This window comes from Heterodontus francisci, chromosome 29 (genome assembly GCF_036365525.1).
Source record: "Heterodontus francisci isolate sHetFra1 chromosome 29, sHetFra1.hap1, whole genome shotgun sequence".
NCBI classification, from domain to species: domain Eukaryota; kingdom Metazoa; phylum Chordata; class Chondrichthyes; order Heterodontiformes; family Heterodontidae; genus Heterodontus; species Heterodontus francisci.
In genome coordinates, this window is record NC_090399.1 from 27,990,176 (window position 1) to 28,002,510 (window position 12,335).

General features: G+C 51.2%; 1 protein-coding gene across 6 annotated transcripts in view; it reads right to left on the bottom strand.

Annotated features, from left to right (window-relative positions):
- The window catches only part of gtf2h4 (general transcription factor IIH, polypeptide 4), a 97,682-nt gene that overhangs the window by 79,233 nt on the left and 6,114 nt on the right, over positions 1-12,335 (bottom strand). For 3 of the 6 annotated variants that reach the window (XM_068009627.1, XM_068009623.1, XM_068009625.1), the window contains exons 2-3: positions 9,393-9,527; positions 6,783-6,887 (exon numbers count right to left, since the gene is read on the bottom strand). In XM_068009627.1, coding sequence (XP_067865728.1) covers positions 6,783-6,887; positions 9,393-9,505 — 218 coding nt within the window. In that variant the 5' untranslated portion in view covers positions 9,506-9,527. Of the gene's footprint in view, positions 1-6,782; positions 6,888-9,392; positions 9,528-10,053; positions 10,182-10,219; positions 10,244-10,831; positions 10,977-12,335 lie in introns of those variants that run through there. The other 3 variants (XM_068009624.1, XM_068009626.1, XM_068009628.1) reach the window with 3 other exon arrangements.

Here is a 12,335-nt window from a genome sequence, read left to right on the forward strand (position 1 = left end):
GGTTGTCTAAGGTTACAACAGGATATTGATCAACTGGGAAAGTGGGCAAGGGATTGGCAAATGGAATTTAACGCAGACAAGTGTGAAGTGATGCATTTTGGGAAGTTAAACCAGGGCCCTGGGGAGTGTTGTTGAGCAGAGAGACCTTGGGGTGCAAGTACATAGTTCCCTGAAAGTGGCAACACAGGTAGACAGGGTGGTGAAGAAGGCCTATGGCATGCTTGCCTTCATCGACCGAGGCATTGAGTACAAGAGTTGGGACGTCATGTTACAGTTGTACATGACGTTGGTTAGGCTGCATTTGGAGTACTGTGTGCAGTTCTGGTCGCCGCACCACAGGAAAGATGTGATTAAGCTGGAGAGGGTGCAGAAAAGATTCACAAGGATGTTGCCTGGTTTGGAGGGTTTGAGTTATAAAGAGAGATTGGATAGGCTGGGTCTGTTTTCTCTGGAGCGAAGGAGGCTGAGAGGGGACATGATAGAGGTATATAAAATTATGAGAGGCACAGATAGGGTAGATAGCCAGAGTCTGTTCCCCATGGTCGGGGTGACTAAAACTCGAGGGCATAGATTTAAAGTGAGAGGGAGGAGGTTTAAAGGGGATCAAAGGGGTAAATTTTTCACACAAAGAATAGTGGGTATCTGGAATGAGCTGCCTGAGGAGGTGGTGGAGGCAGGAACAGTAGCAACATTGAAGAGGCATCTGGACAGGTACTTGAATGAGCAAGGTATAGAGGGATATGGAATTAATGCAGGCAGGTAGGATTAGTATAGATAGGCATTATGGTCAGCATGGACGCGGCCAGCAGGTCAGGTAGCATCTGTGATGAAAGGCACAACAAAGGACAACGTTGAATTCCAGCCAAGAACCATCCCTGTAACATTAACCTTTTTCCTTTCTTAGTGGGTGGGGCAGCATCAGCAGAGCAATCTCCAGCATTGGCTCTTTTCGGTTGCACTTTTAATGCCTGGAATAAATCCAGGAATTTACAGATGCGTTTGGGGGATTATATTCCACAAATCCATCCATTTTCCCATGAATACTACAACTCAGCAGCCTTGCCATTGAGTACCACAATGAGATGATGCAGCAGTTTTAACCTTCCCTGCACACGGCTGGTTTGAAGGCTGTCAGTGAGAATAATGCTTGCACGTAAGGTCATGGATCCCATTTCAGGGTGCACCAGAATAGTGGTTAGGTTACTCGACTAGTAATCCAGAGACATGGACGAACAATCTGGAGACATCAGTTCAAAACCTAGGGATGGTTCCAGGGATGGGGGATTTTAGTTACAAGGTTAGGTAAAAACTGGAGTTGTTCTTCCTGGAGCAAGGGAGATTGAGGCTTCAATAAATTATAACAAGGAAGCGCTGTTCCCATTAACTGATGGTACAAGGACCAGGGGACACAGCTTGAAGGTTTTGGGCAAAGGATGCAGGGAGGATGTGAGGAAGAATTTTTTTTTTTTACACAGCGGGTGGTAATGACCTGGAACTCATTGCCCACGAGGTTGGTTGAGGCGGAGACGATCCATGATTTCAAAAGGAAATTGGATGGGCACTTGGAAATAAAAATGCAGGGCTACGGGGATCGAGCGGGGGAGTGGTACTGACCGAATAGCTCTGTGGAGAGTGGCACGGACTCGATGGGCCAAGTGGCCTCCTTCTGTGCCGTCAATGACTCGATGGCTCTCGGGCAGCTGGGGAATTTAAATTCAGTTAATTAAATACATTTGGAATCAGAATCTCGTATCAGTAAAGGTGACCATGAAACCACTGGGTTGTCACCAATGTCCTTGACTCCTGACTCTCAGCAATGGGGTTGACTCTTAACTGCCCTCCGAAATGGCCTAGCAAGCCAGTCTGTTGTCTCAAGGGGAATTAGGAATGGGCAATAAATGCTGGCCTTGCCAAAAAAACACTCACATCCCACAACTGAATTTTAAAAATACTCCAGGCACTTGAGCTCAGAAGCTAGGCTGACACTCCAGTGGAGTACTGAGGGAGTGCTGCTCTTTCAGAGGTGAAGCCCTTTAGGATGAGATGTGAAAACAGAGGATCCCGTCTGCCCTCTCGGGTGAACGTAGAAGATCTCGTGATACTATTTTGAAGAACAGGACTGTTCTCGCCAACATTAATCATTCAACCAGCATCACTAAAGAACAGAAGATCTGCTCATTTATCTCGGTGCTGATTGTGGGAGCTTGCTGCCGGAAGATCAGCGACGTTTCCTACATACAATAGCGACTACACTTTAAAAAGTCTTTTCTTGGCTGCAAAACACTCACGAGTCCGTGAAAGGCGCAGTATAAACTGAATGCCCTGCTTTCGGTCAAAAACCTCCACAAAACCATTCAGCCCAGAGTCTCACTGAAGTAAAGAAACGGTCACAGGTTAAGGGTCAAAAGGGGCAACAACCAGCTCTCTCCCATCCCTCCAGCCAGCTCAGAAGACAGTTGTTCTTCCAGTCTGGTTTTTATAAAATGCTTCCATTGGAGGAGTGAGCCAACTGCATCGTCTTGCTCACTGCACGATCTGCAGGAAGGGGATCGCACAGTCACTCTCTCACCGGCTCCAAATAGCCAGAGCCGCCTGCTCAGACACAGCAAATGGTGCTACAGTCTTCAGCTTTTCAGTCCCTGGGCTTCGTATGTGTGGCCGACACCATCTGTCTCAGCCACACACTTCTCCAACTTCCAGAATGCAGGGAATTAAAAATTAATTTGGGAAAGGGGTTGGAAGTCCCACAACTTCTTTTCGGGGAATGCGCAGTGCAGTGGGTCAGACACTGTCCTTTCCTCCTCTGGGACCGGGTCGGGCAGTGGGTCAGACAATATCCTTTCCCCCTCTGGGACTGGGTGGGGCAGTGGGTCAGACACTGTCCTTTCCCCCTCTGGGACCGGGTCGGGCAGTGGGTCAGACACTGTCCTTTCCCCCTCTGGGACCGGGTGGGGCAGCGGGTCAGACACTGTCCTTTCCGCCTCTGGGACTGGGTGGGGCAGTGGGTCAGACACTGTCCTTTCCCCCTCTGGGACTGGGTGGGGCAGTGGATCAGACACAGTCCTTTCCCCCTCTGGGACTGGGTGGGGCAGCGGGTCAGACACTGTCCTTTCCCCCTCTGTGACCGGGTGGGGCAGTGGATCAGACACAGTCCTTTCCCCCTCTGTGACCGGGTGGGGCAGTGGATCAGACACAGTCCTTTCCCCCTCTGGGACTGGGTGGGGCAGTGGATCAGACACTGTCCTTTCCCCCTCTGGGACTGGGTGGGGCAGTGGGTCAGACACTGTCCTGTCCCCCTCTGGGACCGGGTGGGGCAGTGGGTCAGACACTGTCCTTTCCTCCTCTGGGACTGGGTGGGGCAGTGGGTCAGACACAGTCCTTTCCTCCTCTGGGACTGGGTGGGGCAGTGGGTCAGACACTGTCCTGTCCCCCTCTGGGACCGGGTGGGGCAGTGGGTCAGACATTGTCCTTTCCTCCTCTGGGACTGGGTGGGGCAGTGGGTCAGACACTGTCCTGTCCCCCTCTGGGACTGGGTGGGGCAGTGGGTCAGACATTGTCCTTTCCCCCTCTGGGACCGGGTGGGGCAGTGGGACAGACACTGTCCTTTCCTCCTCTGGGATCAGGTCGGGCAGTGGGTCAGACACTGTCCTTTCCCTCTGGGACTGGGTGGGGCAATGGGTCAGACACTGTCCTATCCCCCTCTGGGACTGGGTGGGGCAGTGGGTCAGACACTGTCCTTTCCCCCTCTGGGACCGGGTGGGGCAGTGGGTCTGACACTGTCCTTTCCCCCTCTGGGACCGGGTGGGGCAGTGGGACAGACACTGTCCTTTCCCCCTCTGGGACTGGGTGGGGCAGTGGGTCAGACATTGTCCTTTCCCCCTCTGGGACCAGGTGGGGCAGTGGGACAGACACTGTCCTTTCCCCCTCTGGGACTGGGTGCGGCAGTGGGTCAGACACTGTCCTTTCCCCCTCTGGGACTGGGTGGGGCAGTGGGTCAGACACTGTCCTTTCCCCCTCTGGGACTGGGTGGGGCAGTGGGTCAGACACTGTCCTTTCCCCCTCTGGGACTGGGTGGGGCAGTGGGTCAGACACTGTCCTTTCCCCCTCTGGGACCGGGAGGGGCAGTGGGTCAGACACTGTCCTTTCCGCCTCTGGTACTGGGTGGGACAGTGGGTCAGACACTGTCCTTTCCCCCTGTGGGACCGGGTGGGACAGTGGGTCAGACACTGTCCTTTCCCCCTGTGGGACTGGGTGGGGCAGTGGGTCAGACACTGTCCTTTCCCCCTCTGGGACTGGGTGGGGCAGTGAGACAGACACTGTTCTCTCTCCCTCTGGGACTGGGTGGGGCAGTGGGACAGACACTGTCCTTTCCCCCTCTGGGACCGGGTGGGGCAGTGGGTCAGACACTGTCCTTTCCCCCTCTGGGACTGGGTGGGGCAGTGAGACAGACACTGTCCTTTCCCCCTCTGGGACCGGGTGGGGCAGTGGGTCAGACACTGTCCTTTCCCCCTCTGGGACCGGGTGGGGCAGTGGGTCAGACACTGTTCTCTCTCCCTCTGGGACGGGGTGGGGCAGTGGGACAGACACTGTCCTTTCCCCCTGTGGGACCGGGTGGGGCAGTGGGTCAGACACTGTTCTCTCTCCCTCTGGGACTCCGCCAACCACCCCCAGCCCCCTCCCCTCCCCCACAACCACAAAACCTGATGTCCGACTGAGAACACAATCCAGGCCCTAGTGTCAACGTCAAAGACAAACGGGAAGCCAAGCTGGATACTATGGTGGGTGCGTGAGTCAAACACTGTCCTTCCCCAATAAAAACAAGAAATGCTGGAAATACTCAGCAGGTCTGGCAGCATCTGTGCAGAGAGAAGCAGAGTTGACATTTCAGGTCAGAGACCCTTCTTCAGAACTGTCCTTCCCCACTCTGGGGCTGTGGGTCAGACACTGTCCTGTTACGTTGCACAAGTTTCATTCACACTCTCCAGGTTCACATGTTGTGAAATAAAGTAGCTGAATGATTTCTTGGTCAGACTTTGAAAAGATTCATGCGTTGGGACATATGTGAAAGATTGAGTATCTGTTGCCAAGGGGAGGAGGGGAGGGTACTATTTACACACGTGGTTTTCACTAACATGTCGAGTCCCCACAGTTTATAGGGGCCGCATTGGGGCCAACATGATATGCCGGCACCACCTGCAACACTCAGCCCCCTGACAATCAATCAAAAATGTAAGAAAAAAAAAAAGAGTTTAATGCTCTTTTAGAGATTAAGATGAGTAAACCCAGTCGTGATACAGTGAATTCTGGCCACTGTAACACAGCGCAGATGGAAGATTACCTGCTGGCTATGTTCTATTTTGCACCTTATTGACTTGCCAAACATGTTTGCTCCTGCAGTCTGTGCCGAGCAGTGCAACCTGTAACCAGGCACCAGTCAGATTAAGTACAACAGGTAATTGCACCTTCTGGTGCGAACGACTCACTAAATACCAGTCTCTGCCCAAAATACCTAGAGCATGTATCACACGGCTTTATAATCCATTGTTATGTCAATGGGAAATGGTTTCTACTGTTTGACCGAGCCAAATGTGGGCAATTTAAGCGATAGGGACTGTAGTTAGATATTAGGCAACATGAACACATCCCTAAATGTTAAGATGCACAGACTGGTCCCAGGATTATCAGCTTGGCTCAGTGGTAAGACTCACACCTCTGAGTCAGATGATGAGATGTCGCCCCATGCCAGAGACCTGAGCACATAATCCTGGCTGTTACTCCAGCGGGGCACCGAGCGAGTGCTGCACTGTCGGAGACCTTGCTTGTCGGAGGTGAACTTAAATCCAGGCCCTGACTGCCCGTTCAGGTGAATCTCACGGCACTATCCCAAGTATCTGTGGAAGGGGTGGGGAGGGGGGGAGGGGGGGGGTTCCCTCATCGTCTGTCCTGGTTCATTCCTCAAACCTGCACCATCAAAAACACACAGTGCTGTGCCTGTCTACGGTAACTATATCTTCCTCTACTCTTGTCCCTATGTGGATACAACCATTTAATCCTGCGTGCTGCCACACTTACTCGAGCGGAGATGTGTAATCCACTAGTAGCTCACCTTCGTATCATAGAGCTCAGAATATCCATGTGGAGAGGGGCTTAACCTATAACTTGCTGCTGGGGGCTTTTCACATTTCAAGTGGACGTGGGAGATGAACTAAACGGCGAAAACACATTAACAGGTCATTTTTCTCACTGCTGTCCGTGGGATCTTGCTGTGCTCAAAACGTCTGCTCCCGCTTCCCTACGCGACGGCCCTTCAAAGAAAGTACTCTGGGACGTTCTGAGGTTGTGAAAGACGCTGAAGAAATGCAAGCTCTCTGTCTCTTTACGAGAACAGCAGGGTGGATAGTTGTGTTTCGGTTGAGCCCCCCCCCCCCCCCCACCAGTCGACCTCTCTGTTACCTCAGCCAGCGGTAGGTCCGTGTGCTGCTACTGGGCAGAAGCACGCGGAGTGCGACGCTGCCGACCGGAAGCTGCAGCTGGTCCCGCGGGATTCCCGTCCCCGTCGAGTTAGGTTAAAATGACCCCCCCCCACCCACCCCCCCACCCCCGACGTCTCGACTCACAGCGAATGACTGTGGGGGCCTACGCCCGAGCGCGGACAGCAGCAGCAGGAGAAGGAGGAGGAGGCGGCCACGGCTTTCTAACAAATAAAGGGGCAATTAATGCTTTGACAAGTCGAGCCGTGGCAAAGCGACGGCTTAACCGGATCGATCGTGGTGGGGCAGTACCGTTGGTTATCTTTCTTCACCCAGAAGGCCACGGCAGCCTGGGGCACAGGTTGATCCAAGAACAGCAGCCGCATGACGTAATTCTGAGCCAGTGCCGGCAGCTCCCTGAGGCAAAGGAAGGAAACGAGAACAACTTAGCGGCGGCAGCGAATACTCACATTATTGCGCGTCACAGATTTAGCGGAGAAATTGGACACAAGCAGTGAACGCAAAACAGGCGGGAGCGTATCGATCACCCAGCATGGGCCAGGCCCGATACTGGGGGTCTGCTGACATTAACAGCACTGAATATTGGGTGCGGGACATAACAACGGGCAATAGTGCTTCCCCCCCGTTTTGCGCCCCTCTGCCCAGGTCCCATCTCACCACCACCCCCTCACTGTATTTTCTGGAGCAGAGCTGTCGCACAGACGTTTCACTTCATGACAATTATTCTGTGGGGGTAGAAAGTAAAACCAGCTGATCTACTGATTGCCATCCAGTGACTTCTGCTGAAGAGAAAGTCAGAGTTATACAGCGGAGAAACAGGCCCTTCGGCCCACCGTGACTATGCCGGCCATCGAGCACCTGTCTCTTCTAATCCCATTTTCCATTACTTGGCCCGTAGCCTTGTTGGCGATGGCGTTTCAAGTGCTCATCTGAATACTTCTTAAATGTTGAGGTTTCTTGCCTCTACCACACCTTCAGGCAGCGCGTTCCAGATTCCAACCACCCTCCTCTGGGTGAAATTTTTTTCCCTCAAATCCCCTCTAAACCTCCTGCCCCTTACCTTAAATCCAAGCCCCCTGGTTACTGACCCCTCCGCTGAGGGAAAAAGTTTGTTCCTATCTAACTATCAATGCCCCTCATAATTTTGCAAACCTCAATTATATCTCCCCGATAGAGGGTGCGCGCGAGGGGGCATCAGGCAAGGATATAATTGGCTGTGTTGCCCTCCCCAGAGACTGGGCGCTGCTCATTCTTCGGAGATTTGCCGAGCATTGTTCAGTGGTGTTACTGCATGTTGAGGCATCACCTATGGAATGTTGCAACAGCTTGAAGAAATTACCGCACCCATTCCATGGGGAAATACACCAATACGTCAGCCGGTGTGTGCTGCTGAGCTGTGTACAGTAGGGAGATCCCAGGTTCAATCCCAGGCTGATGGGCTTAGCTTAGCTAAACTGGGGCCGCCCTGGGGTTAGGGAGGGGAGAGAAGACGTTATTTTAATCCTGTTGCGCCCTCACAGCCTTAAAATGGTCAAAGCGCAGTTAAAATGCCAGTTAAAGGGGGGGGGTTGAACAGTGGCATAGTGGTCATCTCACTGAACTAGTAATCCAGAGGCCTGGGCTAATGCCCGAGGGTCGTGGGTTCAAATCCCACCACAGCAGCTGGTGGAATTTAAATTCAATTAATTAATACGTTCAATTAATTATTATCTGAAATTGAAAGCTACTCGCAGTAGTGGTGCCATGAAACTATCGATTGCCATTGAAAAAAATCTGGTTCGCTAATGTTCTTAAGGGAAGGAAATCTGCCGTTCTTACCTGGTCTGGCCTACACGTGACTCCAGACCCACAGCAATGTGGTTAACTCTTAACTGCCCTCTGAAAACGCCTAGCAAGCCACTCAGTTGTCAAGGGCAATTAGGGATGGGCAACAAATGCTGGTCTTGCCAGCGATGCCCACATAGGAACAGGAGGAGGCCATTCAGCCCATCGGGCCTGCTCTGCCATTCAATACAATCATGGCTGATCATCCACTTCAACGCCTTTTTCCCCCACACAATCCTCATATCCCCTTATGTCATTTGTATTTAGAAATCTGTCAATCTCTGCTTTAAACAAACTCAATGACTGAGCTTCCACAGCCCTCTGGGGTAAAGAATTCCAAAGATTCACAACCCTCTGAGGAAAGCAATTTCTCCTCATCTCTGTCCTAATTGGCTTCCCCCTTATTTTGAAATTGTGTCCCCTGGTTCTAGACTCCCAACCAAGGGAAACACCTTACCTGCATCTACCCTGTCTATCCCTTTAAGTATTTTGTAGGTTTCAATGAGATCACCTCTCATTCTTCAAAACTCTACAGATTACAAGCCCAGTTTCCCCAATCTCTCTTCATAGGACAGTCCCGCCATCCCGGGAACAAGTTTGGTGAACCTTTGCTGCACTCCCTCTCTGGCTATAATATCCTTCCTAAGGTAAAGGGACCAAAACTGCACACAGTACTCTAGGTGGAGTCTAACCAAGGTTCTGTACAATTGAAGCAAGACTTCACGACTCCTGTACTCAAATCCTCTTGCGATAAAGGCTAACATACCATTGGCCTTCCTAATTGCTTGCTATATCTGCATCTTGGCTCTCAGTGATTTATTGACAAGGACACCCAGGTCCCTTTGTACATCTACACTTTCTAATCTCTTACCATTTAGGAAATACTCTGTACATCTGTTCCTCCTACCAAGGTGAATAACCTCACATTTTTCCACATATAGTCCATCTGCCACGCTCTTACCCACTCACAAAGTCTTTCCAACATCCCATGAAAGAATAACAAAAAAAAAAAAAATGCACAGCGTGGTCTCCCTCCCTACCTCAGGGCTCCTGAGACCAATGGTAACCTTGTCTTACCTGAAGACAGCCAGGCATGTTGCTGGGTGGTTGTACAGCTTGTCGAGAATGGCTGGGCTGAGGCTCCTCATGTACTCGTGCAGGTTCTTACACTTTAGTTTCTCCCGCTGCATGGTCACTCTGGCACAGGGGGCACTGCCAGGGTGGATGGGAGGTCGGGGACGTTGGCGGGAGGAGAGAAGACAAGGAAGAGGTTAGTGAGCGCTACGCGTGAAGCCAAACCGCGACGCACAGACATGCGGTCCATTAAACTGGGACTGGAGCTCCAGAGCCCGCTCGGCAATGCGACATTGCTCCCCGTGCTGCAAACAGAACCGCGAACGAGGTCGCGTGGCGCGTCTAGCGAGCAGACACGTTACCCGCAAGCATCAGGCCCACTGCCTTAACCCGAACTAAAACTCTTCCACCCCAGAAAGGGGGGAGAACGTTGAACTCGCTACCACAAGGAGTGGTTTGAGGGGAATAGCATAGATATATTTAAAGGGAAGTGAGATATGCACATGAAGGAGAACGGAATAGAAGAATATGATACATGATAGGGTGACATGAAGAAGGAGCACGAACCTATTGGACGGCCTTATTGGGCGGAATAGCCTGTTTACCTGCTGCAAATTCTATGTAATCCTGCAAGTCTTTAGAAGAGGGAAGACTGAACACAAACCTGACAGCGGCCTCGAAGATTATGGAGGGATTTGATAGGTTAGACGTAGAGAAAATGTTTCTGCTTGTGGGAGACGAGGCCAGAAGTAGGAGCCATAAGTATAAGATAGTCAGGAGTTCAGAATAAACTACTTTACACAAGGGAGCAGCGAGACTGTAGAACTTACCGCCACAGGAAGTGGTTGAGGCGAATAGCTCAGATGCATTTAAGGGGAAGCTAGACCGATGCACGAGCGAGAAAGGAGTGGAAGGAAATGGTGATAGGGCGAAATGAAGAGGGGTGGGAGGAAGTTCGGGTGGAGCAGAAACGTCAGCATGGAATGGCTGGGCCAAATGGCCTGTTCCTCAGCTGTGAAATTCGACGTAATTCTACGAATCCACTAAGTGGGATCTTCACCCTGAACAAGACCACGGGCCAGCCACACCCTCTGTGGTGCATCAATCGAGCAAAGTTTATACAAGCACCGTCGGTACCGCAGCTGCAGCTGATCCCAGCTCTGAGGAAAACGTCTCCGAGCGGGTCACACACAGTGAATAACTTTAAACACCACAGACTTTGATATGACGGTGCCGTGCGCACAGCAAGATCCCACAAACAGCCACCGGAGGAATGCTCTGTCTTTTTTTTTTTTTAAAAGGTGGTGTTGGGATCAGACATGTGTCGGCCAGGACACTGGGAGAACTCCCCACCTTCCTGCAAATAGTGCCACGGGGAGTTTTGCATTGGCTTTTACAGGCAGACAGTGCCTCTTGCATCAGCCCGTGGTCAGCACTCTCACCTCTGAGAGTCACAAGGTTCCGGGTTCAAATCCCACTCCAGGGCTAAAGCACATAATCGAGGCTGATTCTCCACCGCAGTATCGAGGGAGTACTGCACTGTCAGAGGTGCTGCCTTTCAGATGAGACGTTAAATCGAGGCCCCGTCTGGGTGAACGTAAAAGATCCCATTTTGAGGAAGAGCAGGGGAGTTGTCAGAGTCATACAGCATTGAGACAGGCCCTTTGGCCCACCGAGTCTGTCCCGATCATCAACCATCCTACATTAATCCCATATTCTCTACCACCTACCTACACTAGGGGCAATTTTACAATGGCCAATTTACCTATCAACCTGCAAGTCTTTGGCTGTGGGAGGAAACCGGAGCACCCGGCGGAAACCCACGCGGTCACAGGGAGAACTTGCAAACTCCGCACAGGCAGTACCCAAAACTGAACCCGGGTCGCTGGAGCTGTGAGGTGGCGGTGCTAACCACTGTGCTGCCCTAATCAAAATTCATCCCTCAGTCAACATTACAAAAACAGATTATGTGGTCAGTATCTGATTGCAGTTTGCGGGAACTTGCTTTCCGCAAATTGGCTGCCGTGTTTCGTGCATTCCAACAGTGACAACACTGCAAAATGTACTTCACGGGCTGCAAAGCGATTTGAAACATCTGGTGGTGGTGAAAGGCACTCCATAAATGCAAGCCTTTCTCTTTTTCTCTCACCCGAAGGGCTGCATCTACAACAACGTAGCACTCCTTGAGTGACGTACCGAGTAATGTACTCAGCATGGATTATGTGCTCCAGTTCTTGAGTAGGGTTGTACGTACAGCTCTCTGACTCACACATAAAGCAGCTCAACTTAAGCCAAGCTGACAGTGATTGCATTAGCCTTACTTAACTAACGTCCACCATTCCATTTCTAGGAGACAGTGGGAAGCCTCATCTTACTCATTACACTTTAATGTCACACAATACACTGCTACTGTTATGCACATATCAGAGGCTCAAACTGCAGCCCCCATCAGTATTTCACCTGTGGGTTATACAGTGACAAACCTGTACCCACCAGTACTGTATCCCAGTGTAATAGTGACAAACCTGTACTCACCAGTACTGTATCCCAGTGTTATACAGTAACAAACCTGTACCCACCAGTACTGTATCCCAGTGTAATAGTGACAAACCTGTACCCACCAGTACTGTATCCCAGTGTTATACAGTGACAAACCTGTACTCACCAGTACTGTATCCCAGTGTAATAGTGACAAACCTGTACTCACCAGTACTGGATCCCAGTGTTATACAGTAACAAACCTGTACCCACCAGTACTGTATCCCAGTGTAATACAGTGACAAACCTGTACTCACCAGTACTGTATCCCAGTGTAATACAGTGACAAACCTGTACTCACCAGTACTGTATCCCAGTGTAATAGTGACAAACCTGTACTCACCGGTACTGTATCCCAGTGTAATAGTGACAAACCTGTACTCACCAGTACTGTATCCCAGTGTTATA